The 26,380-nt window shown below is 25.3% G+C and overlaps 1 protein-coding gene across 2 annotated transcripts; it reads right to left on the minus strand.

Moving 5' to 3' along the window:
• Nucleotides 1-1,337: 1,337 nt before the first annotated feature.
• On the minus strand, nt 1,338-24,292 carry LOC129963878 (RUN domain-containing protein 1-like). Of its 2 annotated transcripts, none has more exons than XM_056078458.1 (17): nt 24,081-24,292; nt 21,304-21,455; nt 19,402-19,546; nt 17,620-17,709; nt 15,793-15,900; nt 14,639-14,791; nt 12,792-12,882; nt 10,964-11,022; nt 8,325-8,390; nt 7,480-7,619; nt 5,602-5,707; nt 4,881-4,976; nt 4,664-4,771; nt 4,390-4,482; nt 3,009-3,106; nt 2,829-2,923; nt 1,338-2,062 (listed from the first exon to the last, which is right to left on the minus strand). In XM_056078458.1, the coding sequence occupies exons 2-17, from the start codon at nt 21,447-21,449 to the stop codon at nt 1,956-1,958; spliced, it is 1,701 nt and encodes a 566-aa protein (XP_055934433.1). In that variant the 5' UTR covers nt 21,450-21,455; nt 24,081-24,292; the 3' UTR covers nt 1,338-1,955. The 2 variants fall into 2 exon arrangements, with proteins under 2 accessions (XP_055934433.1, XP_055934432.1); XM_056078457.1 differs by having other exon boundaries at nt 24,012-24,292.
• Between the last annotated feature and the right edge of the window lie 2,088 nt (nt 24,293-26,380).

A 26,380-nucleotide genomic window follows, 5' to 3' on the forward strand; every position in this document is an offset into this window, starting at 1 on the left:
TGCCAAAGTGAAAATCTATATTATGCAAATATAATAGTATCACAAGATTCATTTTCTGGGTTTTGTGCCAAGATAATATCCATTTCTCAACTGCAATGAGTCAACATTATTATTTTAACTAATCTATCAAAAAATATGTAATAGAAAAGCTAATTACAATATCATTTTAGGTAGATTTCTTATAGGGTCTAATTATTGTAAAGAGATTCATTAAAATAAAATATATTTGAAAAATTTTGTAGATGTACCCAATCAAGGTCACTAGAATCTCAAACGATCCCTCATTGAAAAGTTCATATCTATATGTAAGTATAGATGATGCTTTGACCATTTATCTGAAGAACATAGAATAATTTTTATGGGATTTGAAAAGAAAAGGGTTTTGTTATGAAGAAGGAGATACTCTTTAACTAAAACCATAAATGGACTATCTAGTACAAGGGAGATGGAAATGGTAGTGGATGAAATATCCATTTTGCTATAATCCCTTACAATTATACATACAAAGATAATTCAAAACAAGCTTACTTGCTTACAAATTTTATCACTATGAAAAATATTTGTATTAAAAATTTCTTTTTAACAAAAATATTGCTATTTAAAACTTAGGAACTGAAAATTGATTCTCCAGCTTCTAATTTTCAACTGTCTTATAACTTAAGGATGAGATAATTTAGGAAAACTGTCAAATTTCTTTACAACATTAATTTATTTTCATAGATATAACTTCAAAAAATAGGATGTCTCCCCCCCCCCCTCTTGTAACATCAGGGGAAAAAAAAATTATATTTTCATTTCTAATTTTCATTTAATATTATTGTGAAATGATTCACAGATATAGAGAATAAAGGATCAAACCACCAATTAACAGTTATGAGTTCCATATGAAAATGAATTAAATCATTTCTTTAAACAAATTTTTTTTATACCTAAAAATTAATGATGAAATTTGTTGAACAAAAAAGCATTCATATGAATAGCACAATTTCAAACTTTTTCAGACAGAGTAAGCACATCCAGCCATTTTATCTTGCACTGCTATTTAATTTATTAATGACTAAAAATATTAAAACTGAAAATTACAAAAGGACTTTTTGAAGTTAGGTTTCAAACTTCTTTGCAATGATAAAATTATAGTGACAGAATTTGGTTTATAAAATTTTATATAATAAAATATTTTAAACATACACTGATTGGAAATTTCAATTCACTTATATCTCTTTGTTGTACTAACAGTTTTGAAGCTTTTATTGTGTTTTAATTTGCTGTTTTCTTACAATTTTGATTTTAATGTTAATAATGTGAGTTTTTATATTACAATGATTACACAAACTACATCAGAATGCAATAACTTTATATTTTAGTTTCACATGCAACAAAATGGCCATATATACAAGATGGGGACTAGATACAAGAGTAACAATAAATAAACTTTGATAAATCAAACAGGTAAATGCATGAGGAGTAAAAAAATGGATTTCATTTGGAAGAGCTTTCAATGATGTAAAATTCTTACAGAATCTTTTTTAAAATATTTTTTTTTTACTTTAATAATAATCTGCAAATTGATCTCTAAAATTCAAAAGTCCATAATAATATGGGTAAAGACAATAAATAAGTAAAAATAATTTTTAAATATTCTACCATATAGCATTTCAACATTGAGCAAAATTTATAAAAATAATACATCTGTGCTTTTAAATACAAATAATTTTTTCCATTAGTGATAGCATTTTTTCTCTAAAGGTTTTAACATAATGTTAAAAAAAAAAGAAACCTTTAAGTACATATGCAAGACTTAATGTACAGTTTATTTAGAATGCTAAGTTTTTATAACTTTCAAAAGCAAAATAAAAAAAAAAATTATTTTAACATAAAAGAAAACTTTACACAAAAAATAACACTAAAAATAGATTCATTAAACTTAAAATAATAAACAAAATTCAACATTTAATTTAAAAAGCATCTTTTATGCCCTGCAGTTGTCGAACTGCTAAATCTACAGGGAGATCAAAATCAAAATTTCCAAGTTTCTCAAGTGACTTTAGAGCATCTTCAAAACCTAAAATATTAAAAAAAAAAAAAAAAAAAACAATTAGAAGATTTTATGCATAAAATGACATTTTTTTTTTTAAGTTATTTAATACAATGTTAAAAAATTCCTAAATTTCAGCTTATTAAAATAGTGGCACACAATATTTTTACTATATAGAATAATGAAAACAATTTAATGCATTTAATAATTATATTAATGAAAACTGAATTATATAAAGAAGTACTGTTATGGAAAATGTGCATGGTGAAAAGTTTGATAACTTGATAACAGATAATTATTTATTTCACAGGAAACATGAAGCACATGTAGAAAAACGGAGTAGAAACATATACAAAGACAACACTTTCAATAGCAAAGATGTAATCAGAAAATCATTATAAAACAATCACAACAATACAAACCACTTGAAGACAGATAGAGAGAGAGACTTAATTCACTCGACTACTACTTATCATGTGTGCCATCACTTATGTACCTTTTATAACAGGGTATGGGAGCTCCTAGAAAGAACCTGAATTTTGGTTTTCTATAGAAATATTGCCAAAATGCAAGCACTTTCAAAATACGTCATTTTCCTCATCAATCCCCCAAATGGTTTGACAAGCCCAGTTGTTAATGACCTAGTATTCATTAAAACATCAGTCAAATTCTCTTCTTAACTACGAGATTAGCAGTGCAGGGAAGCAATATTACAAATTTGTAACACTATTTATAGTTTATTGGAAGATATCTAGATAAAATTATATATTTAAACAAAAGAAAAAAAAATCACCTGTCTTAACTGCATAACTCCATGGTTGATAATAACGTTCCAACAACATTCTTGTCTTGTATATGAGTTTCAACCAATGAACAAGATGCTTTTCACTAAAATAAGAAACAAAAATTGTGTAATAAATAATAAGGTGAAGTTTAAATCTATAAACAACATTTCTGACATCACAATACTTACTTCAATGCAGTACAAATAAAAGCCTTAAAATGAGAATCTTGAGATCGTTTAAGAGGTGTGTGGGTAGAAATAATATTGTCAATGGCACTAAGAAGCATCTGTAATCAAAAAAAAAAAAAAAAAAAAAAAAAATGGAAAAAAACGAAAAAAGTATTTACAAGACAATCATAATTCTTAAAAGTACAGATAAATAAATAACTAAATAAAAGGATATTCTATATTTTTATATTAGAGAGATATACTGTAAGCAACAATTTTAATGCTTCATAATAACAAAAGCAAAAACACTGTAATATACTGTTTACTATATTTTTTTTCCGGAGATCCCTCCACCCATTTTCTTCTTCCCAACATATAAACTTTATGCAGCTGAAGCTGCAGTTGAGTAAATAAAAATGCAAATATGGAAAAAAAACCTTTAAATCAGCAACATTGGGCTTTATCTCTAAAGTAAAGAATGCACAAAACAAACAAACAAACAACAACAACAAAAAAAACCCCAATTATGTTACATTTCTACTGATTATCAGCAATTAGGCTCATTGTTTAAACATTTATTTGTCAAATTAAAGCACATAAATATTCAAAAATCACACTCACTAAAATTATCTATGTGTATTTCACAAGAAACTTTTTTTTCTTTATAAAGCATGAAAAACAATAGAAATTACTGAACAATATTTTTAATCAGCATTAGAAAAGAGAAGAAAGGAAATAAAGAAATAAAAATTACATTATAACATAAAATATGCATTATTAATTTGTAATGTAATAAACAATTTCAAATAAGATGAACAAAACAGAATTTTCAGTTAATATAATTAACAAAACTTAAAACAATTTTTAAAACTGAGATTTACATTTGTAATTAAAATAAATAAATAGATATAATAATCAGTTTTATTTGAAGTCAGATTATCAAATCTAACAAAATTTGAATTATATCAGTCAAGGGATGGGAAATTTTTTTTCCCAATATCAAAAGTCAGGTCCAGGTGAAAATAAAATTCAAAAGAAAACCAAGCAAATATTACTAAATAGAGTAAATACAAAATTACTTCATCAATTGAAAATTATAACTATTTAAAAAAAATGAATAAATATTAATGTAACTATATGAGATGAATCAAAAGTTTGATACACAGGAGTCATTTTTAAATAAGAGCAATGACCCCGAAGCCTATATAAAAAAATTAGAAGATTTATTGAGGCAATTTTATAACCTTTATCTTTGTTATAAATCTTCTGCCAAATATCATCTCATTCTATTAGCCAGATTCTGAGGTATTCAAAACTTTTCATTTCTGCAAACCAATACAGTTACTATTTAACAAAATAAGACAGATATTTAAAACACGATAAAAAAATTTACAATCCATACCTGCTTGGGTGTTGTAACTACTCCTCCAACTATTTCTAAATTAAAACTTTGGCAAAGTTTTCTGGCAGGAGAAGCATTGAATTGGTATCCATTCTGTTGATTTTTAAACACAATGATTAATATGATGTTATTTATCCAATTTCAGAAGGAATGTAATGTAAAAAAGCAAAAAAATTGTGAGTAATAAATAAGAAATTTAGAATTTTTTTTTTTCACATTTCACTTAATTTTTTATGAAGCCTATACATTTATTATAAAAAACAATACAACTAACCTTCAATTCATAATATTTTAGAATGAGATCCCATGCATGCATCATTTTCGGAGCACTTGATTGGACGGCAAAACATCCAAATGGAACTAAACTAGTACTCTGCCCTATCTGTTAAAAGATAATTCATTCAATAATTATATTACATAGTGAAAAATTTAAAAAAAGTCTTTACATTTTTTCAAAACTTCTAAAAAAAATTATCAGAAATATAACTTACAGGCATTAGGCCATGCTGCATTAAATCCCTAATGGCACAAGCTAAATCTTTGCGGACAGCAGTTGTTAACTTTTCATTACACTGCACAACTGGAACCTATAATTAATACAAGTCATTTTTAATAAATTAAAAAAAAAACCTATTTGGCTAAAAATATTTCTCAGAAGTTTATTAAATAATTATAAAAGAAGTTCAAATAATTTCTTACTCTAAGAAAATAAATTTTATGTGAATTCAATACATTACTTGTCAATATTATTATAAAGAATAAATGAACTGAAATAATTTTTATTTCTTAAAATGATTAAAAAATTTTTTGAAGGCACTATAGACATTTAATTTTCCAACTGTTTTAAGTAATCTATAAAATATTAAAATTTATTCTCTAAAAATAATGCATTCTTAAGAATTTGTATTTATTTTGAATAATGATATTTAAAATAAGAACAAAATGTAAAACATTTTTCTGAATTTTCACATGAAGTTTTTCATAAATAATTAGCAACTAAAACATATTAAGAAATAAATACCACTTGATGAAACAAAGCATTTCATTTTCTTTGAGAAACCATACAAGTATTTCAAAATCAAAAATATATTAAAGATTTACATATAACCAAATCAGATATTAATTTTTGATAGTAATTTTTCATTTTATAACTGGTGCATACAATAATGAATAAAATTAATAATTAATTTGAAACAAAATATTTCTATTTACATCTTCAGTATCACTAGTGTAGTCACTATCTTCAAAAGGAGGTTCTTGCTCGGAGGCACACTTGACAACTTCATTTATAGCTACTTCTAATTTAGCCCTTAGATCCCTATGTATATAAAGAAAGAATTATTTATCCATTAATTTCCATAACAAAACAGATAAATAAGAATTTTTGTAACATATAAAGTAACCCTAAATTGAAATAATAATAACTAAGCAAATAAAAATCCTAATGCAGGATTTCAGCTAAAAGGGCATTTGCTGTTTGGTGAACGGGCCCCTCATTGTACGAACTGTGGAGTGATCAATTCTATTGCACATATTCTTACTCAATGTCCTAATTTTACTTCTGATCGTTTAACTCACTTTCATTCGCCTATTTTAAATTTATAGGACCTAGTGGGTGAGAAACCTCACTTAAAACTTTTTGACTTTTTAAAAGATATTGGTTTCTTTCATAGCATTTAAAATTTGAGTTTTATTTTTATTCTTGTGCCAAATCATTATAAATCATAGACCTTCTAAACTTTTGACGTTTTACAATGTACTCTTGTTTTATTGACACATTTTACACTTTTATGATAGAACTATTTAAATATCCTTGTGGGTGGCGCAGCTTGTCCTAAATTGGACCTTGTGCCAGAAAACCTTAACTATACCATACCATACTATACCATACCAGCTAAAAGGGCAGAGTTTTTTTATCGTTGATTATAATTGCTAAGTTTTCAATCCATTATGTAAATGGCTCACAGAAAAAAGTAAACAGATCAGTTTTCTTTATTAAATCCTATGATGGTGGTACAGTACATAATTATAACTTATTTTTTATAACATAAAATATTTATAATATACTTATAATCACAAAATTTAAAGTAAATAAGGATGCAACCTCTATGGAAAAAAAAAAAAAAAAAAAAAAAAAAAAAAAAAAAACCCAATACTGGCGACTTAAAATGTAAATAAATATGTTATAAATGTGAAATTAAAAATAGAATTTTTGAAAAAGAAATATATTGCAAATTTTTATTGTTACAATGTAATCAAGAATGCAATGATCTACTATAAAATAATAATAAATATGACAAATCATAAAAAAATGAAAGTTTACTAAATGAATGTGTACTTATTTCCATGATATCATAAGTGTAAGAAATCTTGTGATTCCTCAGATGATATTTTTTATACAAACAATATAAGTTAATATATAAAAACATTTATCTTCAACACAATAAATACTGATTAGTTAAAATGAATTGATCAAATCAATAATTTATCTTAATATGCTTTTATTATTTCTCTAATAGCAAAATCTTTCAAGAATGTTGGAATACAATTTTCTAAAAAATAAGTTGAATCATAAGATAAAAGAAATCATCACATCTTTTCATAGTAACTTCATATGCACTGCTTGTTACAAATTTATACTAACTGATCAGTCATCACAACACAAAATGCAGAGCATTAACAATGCAAATAAAAAAATGGATTAAAGTTCAACAAAGCCATTAAATAGATAAAAAGAATCTGGAAATAAAAATAAAGACAAGTAACTTTAAAAATATTTTTTAAAAAATGACAAAAACATTCTTAGATTATTTTATGAAACAAAAGTTTAATACAAACACTATAAAAATCCTTTCTTATTAAATAATACTTTCTTTTGACTAAATTTTGGTTTTTAAAAACTTAAGATTTAAAAACCCAAATAGCATTTTTGTAATGGGAATCAAAAATAAAATGCTAAGAAAAAGATAAATAAATCTATCCCGTAACAGGAAATAATAAAAAAGTAAAATGAAATAAATTTTAACTCAATTATCTTCAATTTATTAAATAAAAAATATCATATCATAAGCAGAAATAAATCATGCTCACCCCCAGTGATTCACTTTATTAGATTTTTTCAAAGTATTTTTTTGAAATCTATGTCTACCACATCCAAATTGTGTGATAGTAAACATTTGCAAAAGCGTCAACACACGTCTGATAATGTGGGAAACAGTGGCATCATCTTTCTGAAATAAAAAATAAATAAACAAAGATTTAACAAAAAGCACAAAAAATCAATTCTAGCATATGCATTGCAAACTATTGAGTGCTGGAATAGGTTGATTATTACGGAGAGGAAAGACAAAAATAAGCAAGCTTATTCAGAGTCTTAAAGCATTCTAATCTGATTATTTGAGAAATAAAGAAACATGAGCAAGTTTTGCCCATTCTCATTAAATGATTTTTATAGTCTCATTAAAAAAGTTTCAATAAGAAAAAAGACATACAAGATATTGTAATATTTTGTTATTATTATGTTTTCATGATGCTCCTCAGAATTGATACCTATGTCATCTATATTCTTCTAGTATTGGTATTTTCGTAGTATATGTCCTAGTACTTGATTTGAGAAAAAAAGGACAACACATTTTTGGATCCAGATAAAAAACATTGTCTTTTATAGTAATGCCTTTAAATATTTTTATAATTAACTAAGCTATATTCTAAAAATAACAGCAAAAATTTCATTAAATCAAAATCAAAAACACTGTGTGAGTAAAATAACATGAAGAGTTTAATTCAAAACATTTTTTTAACTGAAAGACTATAACCAGATCAATAAAAACTAATAATAAGCATTTGAATTCAAAAAATTACGATGACAAAAAAATTATGTATATCTTTTCAGACAAAGAATAATTGTACTTAAAAAATATTGCCCAGAAATTTACCGGATTTTTCATTGAATGCCTTCCATTCTCACTACAGCTATCTGAATCAGAATGGGTATGAAGAGTCTACAATAAAAGCAAATAATTTCAGATTAATTAATATTTTTTAATAAGATTAAAAATATTACTATATAATACTTCAAGCAAAAGCATACAACTGGATTGATAAAGCAGATAAGTTCTTATTACAATAACTAAAGGCAACAAAGTTATGTAAAATAAAGAAGTCCTAATATCAAAATTTAAAAAGTAAAATTTTTTTTTAAGTAAAAAAAAAAAAAAAAAAACTTTTATTCGGAACATGGAAATTTAAATGAAACATAGAGAAAAAACAGAATTTATGATAATTTTATGTGTTTAATAAATAGATCAAGGTAATATAATTATTCAAAAAAATAGCATATAAATGAGCTTTTTAAACAGATAGTATATAATAAAAGCTAAAATATGCTTCTCAGAATTTTTGCAAGTAAAAAAATAGTAAGGGATATTATATACAGGGTTATTATAATTAAAGTGCAAGTGTTTCAAGGACTGTAAAAGAAAAAACTACTTGGAGTATGTTGAAGAAATTTGATATATGTTATATTTACAACATGGAGAAATGAATTACACAATAAAAAATTTTAGTTCATTTTTTTGCAATAGATGGCACTGTATATTATTAAAACATTGTTTTTGCTCTGTACTATGTCAACATGAATACCACTTCAATTTTAAAATCATTATGATGATAAAAGTCATGTATCCTTAACCTATAGCCATGACTTTGTCAAAGGTAGAATTTGCTCTGTTAGTAAAATTTTATTATCAAAAGAATAGCAATTATAATCTGCTTTGAAAGAGTATCACCATCTTAAAGATTTGAGTAAAAGGACCAGTGTCTGTGAATGGCTTAAGAAAATGATCAATAAATTTGAAGCTAAAGGAGAACTCGGAGTGCTCCCTGGAACTAGAGTAAGATCTGTGAATCAGGAAGTTGTGGAAAAGATTAGAAAAGCAATTGATTCAGGGTTAGTGGATCAGCAAACTGTAAGCACTAGAAGTGTAGCAAGGACTTTATCAAAACTACGGCGACCGTACGCAAAATCTTGCTCTACATTTTAAGATGCTATCTTTATCAAATTAAAATTTTACAGTACTTGCAACCAAACAATCCACAATAAAGAATTCATTTTATTAACTTCATTCTTGCCAAAATTGATGAAGGTGAATCATGGATTCGAAGGATTTTGTGGACTGATGAAGCACATTTAACTTTATCCAGACAAGTCAACACCCATAACTGTAAGATATGGGGCTCAGCTAACTCGCATACTGTTTTTGGGAAACTATTGCATTCAATGTTTGTTACAGTTTGGTGTGGTCTAACTGCTGATTTAAATCTTACCCCAACAGGGCTAGTTGGCTGCACCGTAGCAGGCACTAGTTGCACTTAAATTTTAGAAAGTAAAGTGATCTTTGCTTTGCAAGTTGGAAACTGCCTCGATTCAACAGTTAATTGGCCTGTGCCCCCATATCAGGAGGGGGGGGGGCAAATTAAATAGAAATTATCATTTGACGTTTCCTTCTTTAGTAAATGTTTTTTAAGCAAAATATCAGTACAATGTAAATTCCATCAGTTTTATGTTAGCTTTTTCATTAATCTATCATATGAACACAAAAAAAAAAAAATCTATATTTTGTAAATTTATGGCTTTCTAGGGCGGAATTCAGCTAAATTTTCACAATTACAATGGATAAATATGGCCAATCATAAGTTTTTACATATTCAAAATGCGATATGTTTACAAAAGTGCGGGCCTTGTGGCCATCTCGTTCATCTGATTTGAATTCTGGCAGTTTCTGGCTGTGGGGATATTTAAAAGATTGTGTCTACAAGGACAAACCTAACTCTGTTGTTGCTTTACAAAGCAGCATTATTGGACATGTCTTAGAAATTCAGCAGGAAACATTAGGTGCTACTGTGGATCACGCTGTCTTGCGTTTACAGCATTTGATAGGACTTGAAGGATTCCATATTGAAGAAATACTGTAACACATTACGCATTTCATGTTTTAATAAAAAAAAATGTTATAATTGCAATGTATAAAATATTGGCATTAAAAGGAACCATCAATGACAAAAAGTTGAACTAATTTTTTTTTTTTATTGTGTAATTCATTTCCTTATGTTGTAAATATAACATATACCAAATTTTTTTAATGTACTCAAAGTAGTTTTTCTTTTGCAGTTCTTCAAACACTTGCACTTTAATTATAACCAACCTGTATTTAATTATAACTACCCTGTACCTGGTTAAACAATTCATATACTGAAGTAATTAGAAATGCATTAAAACTCTAAAAAGTGACGATTTGTAAAAAGAAATAATTTAATCTTCATTACAACTACATTACATTACATTACAATATTAAAAAATGACATAACTGATAACATCATGCATGCATATATTAAATGCATTTTACTTATAAGTAATTGTTATCAATAATTTATGAAAATTTAAGTAAAATATTTATTCTTTATTTAAAGTTCAACTCAAATATATTTTCTATTAAAAATTTCCACTATAGATATTAAGTAGATAAAAACTGTCTGAAGTTCAAATTTTATATTTATAATTAACTACTATACTTACTTTTCGATGTACAGGACAATCACAAGTACATCTTGGTTGGCCTTTTGAAGTAGCTTCTCCTTTAAAAACAAATATAACATTCAGCCATTACTATTAATAATTTAGAAAAGTAACTGAAAACAGAAATATATTTTATGACTACAAATTAAATGCAGTGGTATAAAAATGATTTATAAACACCATGATTTTTATTAATTAGCTCATTATATAAATATTTATTAAAATTTTGCAAATTCAAGAAGAAATTTCACTAAATTTTACTTAATATTCACATTTTGTTTTATTTGTGTTAATTTTGGAATTTACAGCTGTTTTTCATACATGCAATTAAATAGAATCTACTTATAAAACTTCTTTAGTTTACAATTTTGCTCATACTATCCATTAGTAACATAAAAGTTACTATATATGCTATCCAATTTCTCTTATGAAAGTTATTATAACATTAACTTTTTTTAAAAGTATTATTATAATTTTAAAATAAAGCAGCTTTCCTGATAACAATAAAATACTTTCTACATATTTACAAAAACAGAAAAGAATTTTTTTCTACATATCTTAGAAATATAATAAAATCACAAAACTTCAATATTTAGAAAATTATGATGTTTAAATAGTAATGTAGTAATCATCAGTTTTGATGGTACTATAAATACAGGATATTGGAGCATTAATTTCATTTTTTTAAATATAAATATCTTGAGGGCAGAGGGAATAAATACTTTGATGTTCCACTTTGTGAACCATTTTTTAATTTGAATTCCAAAGTTAACGAAGCTAAAGAATTGAAGTTATAAAATGAGTAAGATGCTTCTAATATAATTCAATATAAGAGTTAATTCTTTTTTATTTAAAAATATAATAATAAATTTTGTACACTTTTTTCTAATGAAGAGGTGTAATTAAGCAAGGAAAATCAATAATATGGATTACATTTTTTATACAGGAAATCAATGGATTACATTTTTATAATTATTTAAGAATTATTTTTCATGCATGAGGATTTTTATTTTGTCAGAAAAATGTCAGCATTGTTTTATTATTATTCCCACAGAGTATTTGTTTCTACAAAATTAAGATTTTTACACAAGATTTAAATTATTTCTTAATACTTAATTTACAGTGATGTTAGTTAATTTATTATTTTAAAATTTTCCATTTTAACTATTATAAACTCAATAAAAATATGACACGTGTTAAAATGCAGGAAAACTTAATTCTAATATGATCAAAGCAATCCTTCAAATTCAGAGTAAATACAGTATTGGCAATTATTAGGCACATTTTAATGTTATTAAAATGTAAGTTTTAATACATATCTAAGAAAAAGTTGTTTATGAACATACTTATTTAACAATTTCACAGTATACTCCTAACTGGCTGGCCATGACACTAAAGGATTGTTTTGTTATTCATTAAATTGCAATAATTCTTTTTATATAGGTTTTTTAAAAAGTATGCCTTATTTAAAAAATAATTAAAAAATAACAACAACTATATGAATATAATACTATAAATCAATAGAACAAACTCAGATTTTTGGAGGAAATTAAACACCAATTATCATAAAGTATCTATAAAAAAATATAGAATTAGAGCTCTGGAAATTAAAGAAATTTAAAGGCATAAAATCATCTATCAAATGATGCTGCTACAAATATACAGCATTAAGAATAATGAATGCCATCATAATGACATAAAAAAATTAGAGTAAATGAAAGAAAAATGTTATTCCTGTTACACAATCTAAAATATATAAAGCATTTTATTATTTAATAGCTGAAAAATTGATAGAAACTGTTAGGTATGGTTAGAAAGAGTTAAATACCTTGTAGGAATTCAATGAATCTTTCCAAATCAGTTATTTGAGTTTTTAATTGACTCACAAGTTGCTCTTTCATCTTTGCAGGATTCACAAGCTTCATTTAATGAGTTAGAAAACATGCACGTTAATGTTAGCACATGGAAATAAAGTGTAAGTAAATGAAATATTATTTGTTAATTATAAGAAATAGGAATCACTACAGAAAAATATGAAGTATTCAGAAAGACCCCCAAAATCAAAAGATTTAAAATCTTAATCAATTCAATAATGAGGTGAATCCAAGAATATTCTATAGTGAAGAGAAAAAATTAAAGCAGAGTAGAACCTTAAATCTGAAACTCCACATCATAATAAACATTTTGAGATTTATTCATTCATTTTTATATTGTTTTTAAAAATTTACTCTTAATTATAGTTATATAAAATATAATTGCTATATGCATATGTCTAAACCTATTTACTGAAACAATGTAAAATATTGTTGTAAAATATATTTAAAAAGACTTTGAAAAAATTATTTAAAGACAGAGAAAAACTATGTGGGAAATAAATTGATATTATAGAAAATTTAAATAAATATATATATATACCTTAAAATAGTACAAAAATGATTTTTGTGTATAATATGTTCCATTATTATTGAGGAAAAACAATTGCTTTTTAATCAAAAATCTAATTAAATTAAAAAAAAACTTTTCTTTGTGAGCATTTACTGCTTAAAACAGCCGCCTACTAAATCTGGTAATTCTAAGTTGAACAATCTGCTATGTACAGCATTTTGAATGCTATTTTAACAATGCATAGCACAATTTATAGATAAAAATTGTCCTAGCTTATAAACCTTATCATTTTAAAAGTGATCTAAATATCATATATAAATAAAATGCTATAATTTAAAAAAATGTAAAATATATTATTGGAAGAGTATTGGATTTCCTTTCTTTAAGTGTGTGATGGTTAAATGGTTTTACTAATTGACATAAATTTAACAAATAATCTATATTATGTTTCCGTTTCACAGTTCTCAAAATGTGTTAGTTACAGAATTTGATGACATTTATCACAGTAGATGAGTTATGTGGTTTTATTTAAGAAATGTAATTCAGTAATATTTCAGATTGGTAGAAAGTAGATTGAAATTACTGAAATGTTCTTCAGTAATTTCAATCTACTTTCTTTTAGTTGAGTTAAACATGAATCTCAGTCTTGATATGAAATATCATTTAAAGAATGATTAAAATTAAATTCAGATGCACATATACCAACCAAAAAAAGTTTGAAAATAATAAAAGAATGGAAAAGAACTAATTAGTTTCATAATAGTAAGCTGATCTTTTCTATTATAGATATCTTTATTATGTATAAAAAACAAACAGTTTAAGATTTTTGACAATTCATAAAATTGCCTTCTTTTAAAATAATAACTGTGCTTACAAATTACACATAACATTTTTTGTGAACAAAACAAAATTTATTTATAAAATTCTCTTTATGTAGTTTAAAACACTTATTGATTATTCTTTTTGATATTTTCATAATTTTGTGTGTTAATTTAATTTGATTATTTAATTTTTTTACAAAATAAAGGGTTGCGGGGGTGATTTAAGACTAAAATTTTTTATTTCACTTTTGATTTAAGTTAAAGAATCACAAACAAATAAATTTAGTTTATCTGTAATATATTTTTAATAACTTTGTTAGGATGCCCAATTGTAGCAAGTAAAGCCAGTAGGGTTTCTTTATCAAGCCTGGGAATTACTTAGCAAATTTAATGAATGTAGAACATTAGTAAGTAAGAGGCAGAACTTTTAGTTATAAAATATTTTACAGAAATGAAATTTCCTTAATACCTCTTTTATAGCTGCATCAACATGGGAACGTAATTCATCTGGACTCAGTTTATCAAGTTCATCCAAATTTAGAAGAAGTTTTCCTTTAATTTGTTCTATAATAACAGACTGACGCTCAAGTAACATGCTTTGAGGCATACCTGCTTCCCCAGTCTAGAAGGAAAAGATGAACAAAAATAAGAAACATTCTATAACTTTTAATATAGCTACTGTAGTCAATAGTAATTACAAATACGATAAAGCAGACAGAATGCATGCACAACTATATGTTGGTTAATCCAGGAAACATTACAGCATAAAAATCACATTTAAATTATGCTATACAGGGCAAAATGTCAATGGGCAATAATATAATTAGTTTATAAAATAGCATATGGATTTTTAGTACTAAAAAATTCCTTATTGCTTCATAAGAGAATTCTTGTAAAAAATAATGGATTATCTTGAAAAAGATTACATTTATGTTTTATTCTGCCACTATCATATCAAGTATTTTCTTGAAACTTACATTCTTTCTCTGCATGGTAAAAAGTAACATACTTTGAGGCATGAAAGCCTTAAGAAATTATTACCTATCATAAATATTTATGGTTTTAAATGTTTTTATTAACTTTTCTTTAAAAGTACATTAAGTTTTTATAATAACAATAAATTTAATGCATTATTCTTGGTAGCCAGTAATAACAATTAACAATCTGTCATTGAATATAATTTTGATAAAAAAATATGGCTTAGTTTATAACATAACAGCTAAACGAATATTCTCATTGCACACTAATTTACTTATTCTTGTATGTTGCCATATATTTTATATTATATAAAGGATTCAGTATGGAGGATGAATACATATTGATGGATATTTCAGATGAAAGATATTTTATTCATAAGAATAAAGAAAAAAGCCGGTCTCATTTTTAAATGAGGAATTCATGAAATAATGTATGGGTATCCTTGGAGATAACTTGTTTTATATCCTAATACAAATAAAATTTTGAACTTACAGATATAGTGCAAATGCACATATAGACAAAAGCGCAATGAATCACGGAGATACATTTCAAATTACTTTTTAAATTTTTTTAAATTAAAATTATAAATGGAAGATACAGGATTTAACAATTTAATGCACAAATCCAAAAACTTTTAGGACTCACTTCATATGCATAATGTTCCAGATCTTCAAGTTGTTCTTTCAGCTTTTTCATTAATTCTTTCTGTCTAGTTCTCTGCTGCTCAAGTTTGGCTTCTTGTTTTTGCTCATTCTGGAGATGAAAAATATTATAGTTGCAAACATAGCAAATTATGAATAAAATAAAATAAATAAATAAAAAAAACAACAACACAGACTTGGAAAAGAAAATTTGTACTTTAAATTGGAAAAATAAAGTTTTAAAAAGAAATATTAGTGGTAAATGGGAAAATGTAATGTTGACAACAAACATCATTATCAGCATATTGAGCATGACACATGAAAGTCTTTTAAAGTTAGTCAGGAAGCTAAAGCAAATATAATATAGTTATAACACTATTGCAGAAATAAAGAAAAGAAACTTGGGGAATAAAAAATATAAACAGAATGAGACTGAATATAAACTAAAAATAATGTTCAGTTGAATCATATGGGAACTCAGTAAGGAGAAATTTTTGCTAAAGATGGAAGATGGGAGGTGTTCAGAATTAATCTTTTCTTTTCCATGAATGATTTGAACTATTAATAATAATTCTAAAAGAAAATCAAATTTGATTGACTTAATTTTTTTTCTTTTGAAAAGTAATCTAAGAATTCAAAGAATTTGTTAAAAAAACTATAATGAAATAATAAGTAGACATTTATTTGATATGTGGAAGATTATTTGATTCTTTATAGCAATAGAGTAATATTTTTAATAATCATGAATCAATGATTGCCTATCAGTAAGATTTGTTTCTAATATCTATAAAAAATAGTTATAAATGGTAGAAGTTACTAGAGCTCCAAATAATGGGTGTCAAACTCAAATGCAAGGATAGGCCAAATAAATAAAATCGAATTTTATGTAGGTTGCCCCCCCCCCTTTTGAAGAACTTGGGATTGTTAAACAGTAGTAAACTTTATGCTTTTTTCCCCCACACTTGACGTATTTTCTCTCTTACCACTTTTCTTATTTCTTAGGATATTTTAATCATAGTAACAACTTTCAAAACTGATCCAAGGTTAAAATTGATCAGACAGACTTATTTTCTTTTACTTATGAAAATAACAGCTCTAAAATTGCACTTTCAGATGAACTTCAATTATGAACTAAAAATTAGAACAAATAGACAAAAAGAAAATTACATCATGAAAGTTGCTTTACATCAAGGCAACTTCAGCAAAGAAAGTTTTTGCAACATCAACAGAATAGTAATATTGTTTTAGAAATTTACACATTATTGGCTTAAAAAAATATTTGGAACTAATAGGAAGGGGACATACTTAGATGTAATACAGCTAGTGTTAAGCCATTTGCAATTGTTATAATTTGTTATTAATAACTAGAAATTAAAGAAAATAAAAAAACTTTAAATTAAAAAAATGTTACATTCTATTATATTTGCTGGACTGCCAAAATGTTTATACTGAGCTACAAGTTTGCTGTAAATTGTATAAATTAAATTACTATTTCTTAATTGCTAAAGATTACGCCTTATCTTAAATCATTGAATCAACATGATTCAAGATTATTTCGAAATTTAAAAACAAATTAATAATTAAATTATCAAACAGCTAAGGTAAAAACAAATATTTTTAATTCTGATATTAAATATTTATTTCCTCTTAATCTATCTTTACTAGGTTCAAACAGAATCAACAGTTTACAGGCAAGTTGGAATATAACAAAGATCTCAAGCATTTATCATTACAATTATAAAAAATAAACATTATAAATACATTAAAAATAAATAACATACTTGAAGCTGAAAGATAACGATAGATATAATGAATAAAAAATAATTCTTACAATTATTTGAGTTAAGTCCAATCCATTTTCATACTCTCGAATGTCTGGGATTCCTCTAAAAGCAAATTCTTCTAATTCTTTCAGTAAATTCTAAAATAAAATAAATAACAAACAAACAAAAAAAACAATTTTTAAACTAATAAAATCAATTTTCCACTTATAACATATAATTTAATATTTAATTAAATGAGGAACTTCATTTCAAAAATTTATATCTTCTCAGATTAAAGTAAAATATGTTGGTATGCAGTCAATGATGCACTATTCAAACAATATTAAGCTCAATAATTTTTCATTATTATCTAGTTGAAATCTAGAAACTGAAATTAGTCCTTTCATAGGATTAATTCCCTTAGTCATTAGTCCTTTCATAGTCATGATTAGTCATATGAAAGGACAGGCAAGATAATTAGTAAGGTAAGCAATTCAGTCATGCTGTAACCCAAGTCTACCAGTGAAATCGCTCAGATTGCTTTGGTCATTATACTAACAAAATTAAGAGGTGCATAACAATAGATTTCAACCTCACCATCATATTCATGCATATCATAAAATGAAAAAAAATATATATTCTTGAATATTTCTTATTAATTTTTATAAAAATAATAATCAACTATGATTCTATTTTTGAACCTGTGAAAACATGAACCATTCTTAGATGGTGGGAGTGGCAATTAGTAAAATAATAATTTAAAGCATTTAAAGTATATTTCTTCTAAGGATAGCAGTATATAAGTTGAATAACTACAGCAGGTTAGTCAGTTTCATCAAGGAAGTTAGAAAAATTTATCAAATATGAAATTAGTTGTGATTTAGTACTAAACTGGCAACTTTAAAAGTCAGAAAATTTGTGCAAAATTGGTAATAGAAATCATAATTTCACAGAAAATGATGAATCATAATCAGTGATATCAATAAGCAGATTAATAGAAATATCTGAATTCTACAAATTTTACTTAATAACAATCAAGCAGTGCAATAACAGGAAAAATAACCATTAAAGACTATCTACATTCTATAAACATTAATTAAAAAAGCATGTAAATACACAAAAAATTTAATAAAAATTTGTTTTAAAATTTATATGCACAATAATAATTTAAAACACTTAATAAAGAAGTTTTTTTACGTAAATATTTTTTGAATAAGCAAATCTTCAGATAGAAATACATTTTTTATTAACAGAACAAGAATATATTATATTAAATCAAATAATTCATTTTATGAAAAACAATATAGTTTTGCATTATCAACATGTTTCACTATTATTATGAAATTGAATGTCAATGTTTAAGAATGATAGCAATTCACAAAAAAAAAAAAAAAAAAAAAAAAAAAAACACTTTTAAAATTTTTTTTTAAGCAAATAAATATTCAACACACTGTAAGATCAAAATTATAGGTATAACAGAATATTAAAAAATTTGTTTTTAAAATTAAAGAAAAGTGTCTAATACATAAAGTAAGTATAGTGATATGAATATTCCATACTTCATTTAATGATTCCAATATATCTCCATCCTCAAATGCATAATTTAATATTAAATTCTATTTATGAAATTTATTTTTCAGAATAAAACTATTCCTGTACTTTGAGAGAAAATGTTAAAATGGATTTCAGCATAAAATAAATAAAACAGAACTATTATAAATTACAGAAATATTTTCATATTAAATATGAAACTTACCAAAAAATCGAGGTAACTCTAAAGAGTATTAATTAAAGTAAGGCTACATAATAATAAGTATGCATAGAAAGTTATTTTCAAGAAAACAATATACCTCTTTCTCTTCAGGAGAAGCTTCCCCTATTTGCTTCAGACGAAACTGAACCTGAGCAAAATGTGAAGTTAGAGCTATCAGGGAGGAATTAAGTTGTTCTTGCTCTTCTTCCAGACGCTTTAATCTTTCAGATTCACAAGCCATTCTAGAATGTTGAAAGAAACAAAAACAATATAAAAAAAAACATAAGTATTGATAATAAAAGGACTGTTACAATCTAATCCGAATTTAAAATCTTACTGTAAGTACAATTAAATAATGTAATATTTTTTTTATCACATTATAAATGATAAAAACTTCAGTTGCAAATCCATATTCTTTTAAAATTTGAATTCTAAGTAAAATCAAACCTGAGTTTAAATTGAATGTCTTATGAGAGTCTTTCAGTACAATGCATCTTCAGTACTCAGTATCAAATTTTGTAACAATAAAAAAACCTTGCAAATTAACTTTTCATAAAAAAGAAGGAAAAAAAAAAAAGGTTCAGCACTTATAAATCTAAACACTTAGGATATGATTCTTTCACAAAAAAGTATTATTTAGTGGTTAAAATCAAATGGTAGCTCTTTGATAAATTTGTAAACTCAATTGAGGTTCAGTACATTAAGACAAATTGAAAGTAAGAAACTAGAAAACTTATTTATTATTACTTATCTTTGTTGCGTACTATTTTAACACATAACTTTCCTAAATGTAGATGTAATATTCTAATTACACATATAAATGAATTATCTTTGAAAATCAGCAAATGATTAGTAATTTTTTGTTGCTTTGCAGCCACAAATTCAAATTATTAATAAAAAATTCTAATAGTCATCTGTTATAAATTTCCCATATGTTTGATTTTCTAAACCCTTTAGTACAACATCTGTACACCAAATTAATACTAACATATTTGGACAATATGTTAGTATTAACATGTATTTATGTTGATTTTTAAATGCTCCTTGCACCTAAATTTCCAATTGCTGCTTTGATAATTTTGTTTCAACATATCCTTTCAATCTATAGTAGTTCTGGTATCTGATATACTGAGTGTTTTTAAGTACTACAAATTCTGCCACATAATGATTAGTTGCAGACAAATTCAGGAAACAAAATAGCAATCGAAAAGCATGAATAAAGTATTATAAATTAATTATTTAAATTTTTTCCTCAAAAATTAGAGTAAATATATTTTTAAAATAGCAATTTGAGTATGGAGTGAAAATTTTAATACAAAGGTTCAAATTATTTATTCCTTCTTTAATCGAGGGTTTCACTATTATTTGATGATAGATGTTATAATTAAAAAGAGTACAGTTTAGAATGAACTAACATTACTTTATAAAAACATTTTTATAGTAAAACATTTTGAAAAAAGTACAAAAAATATACTAGCTACACAAAGAAACAAGGTTAAAAAGAAATATTTCCATTTAATTTTAGTCTACTGGTAACTTACGATATTAAATGAGTTTTACGAATATTAAATGTCACAATGAAAGTTAAACATAATGATATGCTGACAATATTTTCAAAAACATAGAACTATAAATTTAAGGAAAATTGCTTTAAAATAATAATTTTTAAATAAATAATTAATGAAAATTGATAAAAAGTTAAGATTTACTGACTTAAAAAAATAACATTCTATTAGTGTTACATAACATATTTAAAAGCAAGTAACCAAAAGAAATATCTTATAAAGTAAAAAATAAACAATATGATTGGAATCAAAAATCTGCTAAAATTAATAATTAATATAAATGGAACAAATATGAATTTACAAATTTCAAGGGACTATAAGGAAGGGAGTTCAAGTCATAATACATAACTATAATTAATAATTCAAAAACAGCATTCAATTAATTGAAAATAAACAGCAAATCAATTCATTAAAAAAAATAAGAAATAGCTTACTCTTCTTCATCACAGTCACTACAAGATGGACAGCTTAATGCTAACTCATCAAAATGCTGCAAATCTCTTTCTGTATTTTCAAGTACAACGTAGGATTTGCAATCACTGCATTCAGTACTGTGAGATTCTCCACTTGCTTCCATCATTTTGCTCTTATACAAATAAAAAGAATTATCAATTTTATGATAATAAACAGTGCAAGCAAGTTACAGAAAACTTTTTTTTGTTTGTGACAAACACTTTTTTTGAAGAGAAGCAAAATTGTACACATCAAAATTTAAAAAAAAGAGTTGAAGAAGGAGAAATTAATCATTTACAACTATTTCAAATTGTAAAAATGTTTATGTAAAATTGCTGTAATTTTGCATAAACCACATATTTTAGCAAAAAAGTTTCTTTAAGAGTTATAAATCTTTCATACACCATTTCTGAGACAAAGAATAAACCTATTATTAAAATAACAATTACATATTTTTTCTAATAACATAAATGTACAGCATTGTCTTTTTGTATGAAACTAGGTGGCAGAACACACACCATATACTGTTCATTTCAGCATCCTGAGATGACTTTATCTCACTGACTGGTGAGATGTGAAAGGATGAGCGTATTTCCGGTATTCTTTGACCTTGATTTTCACCCAATTAGATACTTTTTCGTTCAATTCCCCGCCCCCCCATGTGCATGCGAATATCTTATTGTGTTTGACAGTATTATTTTATTTTTTCAGTCCACGAAGTCCTTATTGTTAAATGTAAACATGGCCTCCTTTCATCTTTCCTCTAACCCTACTTTGACGAATTAAATTCATCCTAATGCATGTGCAAAAATGCAGAGGGTTTTAGAATCTGTTGGCAAGCAATAAGTGTGAATATGCAATTAATTAAAAGCCATGTGATATTATCACAACAAATGTGGATAAAGTTTGTATGCATAGTTTTGAGGAGGATAAGATAATTAAAATTCATGTGGACTAACCATCCCATTTCCAAAAGCTACTTTTGAAATTGAAATATGTGATATCTGTTCTAAGACAAAATGAGAAGAGCATATAATATGTATTGATTATATGAACTGGCTACTGATCACATAAAGTAACCACCAAGTAACTACCTATTTCTTTTCGACAATACACAAACATTATTTTTCAAAAACAAATATATAATTATAAACCACATTAATTAAATTATAAAAAATATTGCATACCTAATGTTGCTAATTATATGTTTACTATTAACAATTAACAGTCTAAATAGAATTTGGAAAATTAAATTCGTCAACCCAGCATAACAAGTGTTTTATCTTATTTATCTTTTTACATCTTTAGATTTTTACTTAATACACATCAAACAGAAATAATAAAGTTTGTTCTATTTTATATGCAGATATAATGAAGTTTGTTCTATTTTATTATTGAATAGTCAAACAAATGCTTGAATTACATTTATATAAGTGTTAAATATAAATATCTTTTCTTTAAATTATAGCAACATAGAACAGAAATGAGAAAACATTCCTTAGTAATTACTGATAGAAAATTGAAATTATTGAACAATTTTTATATTGTTGATATACATGAAGAGAGGTAAAGAATTTGAGTGGAATGATAATCACACACGCATACACAAAAAAGAAGCCAAGTAAACTTTATAATGAATAGTTTAACACAATACACTTGTTACTAAACTATGGTAATTAATTGAGATTAAATGAAAATATTTTTTTTAAAGATAAGGATTTAAAATTAAGATTAAAAAATAAACTAAAAAGTTATGAATTTTAAATTACAACATTTATTGCTACCATTATGAAATTAAATTTTTTATATTAAATAAGTTTCTCAAGGGTAAAAAAAGATCTGTATATGTTTTTAAAATAAATTTTATTAGTTTACAATCTAAATTGGAATCACACAATAAGAATATATATATATAAATTGTCAGAGGGAACAATCAAACATTAATATTTACTACACAACCACAATATGTTAAAAGTTCACAATTTTAATCAAATTGACAATATTGTCCAAAATAATTATTACCACATCATCTTCCTAATTTAAATAGTAAAAACAAATATATTTATTGCACATTTTTTCAATATAATCTTTAAATCAATCTACTACAAATTCTATTGTAATATGCATTCTTATATTTAATGAAATCGACACTACTTAGAAATATAGTCATATAATCAAATTAATGCATTTAAAACAAACAAAAGTGCTATTTTTGTATTTGATTATACTCGGCAGACGATCCTTGAAAATATTAAAAAAGTAAATATGTTTTCCCAATTATGAAAGTAAAGATATTGAGAGTAACTTTCGAATTTCGATTCTACAATTCTCTATTTAAAAAAAAAATCGCTAAAAGCAGACAGGAAACATGACAGACGGAATGCCAATTTGATCATCAATACAAGTTGTCTGTTCATTGTGTATTACAAGTTTGATCAACACTGCCAGCTGTTGACCTATGCCATTACTAAATAAGGAATGCGACCGCTTATGATCAATGCTTTATTACATTAATTAAATTAAAAGAGATGACTTAGATTACGAAAATTGAACTAATACAATTTAAAATTTTAAAAATTAATAAGTTCCGGTTTAAATATCCTTGGAATTTTTCTTAACAACATATTTACAAAATTCGTACTATATAAATAACATATTGTGTAATTACAGAAAAAATGATTCAACTTACATTTTTTATTTGTTTACCAGAAACAAGTAGTAAAACACAAAAAATAATATTCAAAATTGTAATACGAACATGAGAGAAATATCACTCATTTCAAATCACTTGAACACATATGGTAACAGATTTTGGAGAGTATTATTATTTACAGCTATTGTTTTGATATTTTCCGATATCCGAATAACGTAAAACGATCGAAGAAATAAAATACTTCTCAAGAATCTTTTCGAAATACGAACAGGATATATTAAAGATAAAACCGAAAAGAAAAGAGCGCAGCTGGATAAACAACAGCTTTCAGGATTGCCAGATTCAAAAGGTGAAATAAGAACTAAAATTCTCTTTCCTCTCCTTATAATTGATACATCTTCCACCTTTCCCCCATCTGTCTAGGAAAAGGATCCAATCAGACGAATATGTACAATACTGAATTAATAAGACTAAATTGAGGTGAAAAAAATTTCTAATGTTTCCACAAACCACTTTGAAGAAACTATTCTCATCAATTGAAAAATGAAACAGCAGAAGAAAATATATTGAAATATTTTATAATATTTTCAGGCTGTATAAATAAATAAATAATAAGTAAAATGTTGTTTCGCATTCATTATAAATGACATACATTCAATTTTATTTGAATTTCATTTACTTAAATAAAATTGATTTCAGAATCATAAGGATTTCAGATATGTCCTGAGTAATCTATGATTTTTTGAATTATCAAATGTTCCAAATAATGTTACATCATCCACACTTTGAATTTTTATACAGGACTCTTAGTTATAAAAAGTTTAAAAAATGATATTTTTTAAAAAGCCTGTTTTGTAGCGAAGAATTTATTTCAGTTCTATATATTCTCAATAATTCGCGATAGATGGCGCTGTGAAAAAATATATTTTTGAAAGCTTGTAAAGAATTGTAGAAATAGAATATCTGTACTAACATTTGACACACACTCCAGGCTCACCTTTCGTATTTTTAGTATATTTTCAGGAAATGATGGATTTTTACGATATGCGATTTTTTATTGGTTGAAGGTATTCAAAGTGGAAAATGAATAAAGTTACATAAATACTGTGACAAATTCTTATAAGCAAAAAGAATGCATTCGTTCCCGAAAATAACATTTTTAATAAATACATTATAAATGCAGCAATAAATATGCACGAACATGCAATGTAATGAAGATTAACACTAGTTACATCTGAAAAGAATACAATACAGGTAAAGAATATCGTCAGTGTTTTCGCCTTATACAGGATTTAAAAGGCAAAAGCACTGATAATTATGTCCTCCACAAGTGGTTTTTCTTTTCTCCAGGTTCAATCAAAGTGGCAAAAAGAAAAAATCCTTTGTTCAGTTGGGATCCCAGTAGCACTAAAATATTGTATAGCATTTAGAATAATATTGAGAACTATCAAACGCTAATTTTTGTGGAAAAGTTCCAAAATTAAGCTTAATCTTTAACTAATTAAAATTCTCAAAGCATTAGGACAATTTCAAAAAACAAACCTTGCTTCGAGGTGCACATTTCTTCTCTCTAACATATATTGACGAATTTGATAGCTATAGTTCAAAAGGTCTGGTACAGCACCAATACACACTCTCTCTCTCTTTCTCTCACACACACACACCTCTTTTGTTTGTTGTACAGATAAAGAAGAATGCATGTCTGCTGTACTTTACAAACCAGAATGCTTGGTCTAAGTCCACCTACTCAGCACAGTTATACTTTGGAGGGTAGGAAAATATGTACCACAAGGAAATTTTTAAAAATTTTTAATTAAAAATTAGGAGAGATTTTGATAATAACAATAATTAATACTGTAACTTCCAAAAATATTATTTCACAAAAATTATTTTTCCATTGATTAAAAATTACTTTCTCCTCCTTTCTTATAATAATTTATTTGTCATATAATTTTTTTCTTCTAAATTATAGCAATTCTGTAAGATTATTTTTTATATAATTTTTCGACAGTATATTTCAAAATTATTATGAAGTTTAGATCGTTTTCCTTTTTCATAAGATATTTAATCACTCAATTTTTTACATTGCCTAAAGTAAACGAAGGCAGATTCTTTTTAATATTTGCATTTGTTTGATTTGATGTCATAGCATCGGACAAGCATCGTCAAGTTAATGTTAAGTTAAAATATAAAAGAGATCCCAAGGGTGACTTTTGTAAACAGTAATATCTAATTTTGTTTTTGAGTGCATGAACAGACTGCAAAGTATTTCAATTTTTGAGTTCTAGAAAAAAACTTATACATTCTCATATTAAAAACTCCATGTCTCTATACTTAATAATGTCTTATAGCTTTGTTAATTTTATATTCTAAAGTATTTTTTTTATCAGGAACAATTATTCTAC

Source organism: Argiope bruennichi, chromosome 3 (assembly GCF_947563725.1).
Source record: "Argiope bruennichi chromosome 3, qqArgBrue1.1, whole genome shotgun sequence".
Classification (NCBI taxonomy): Eukaryota; Metazoa; Arthropoda; class Arachnida; order Araneae; family Araneidae; genus Argiope; species Argiope bruennichi.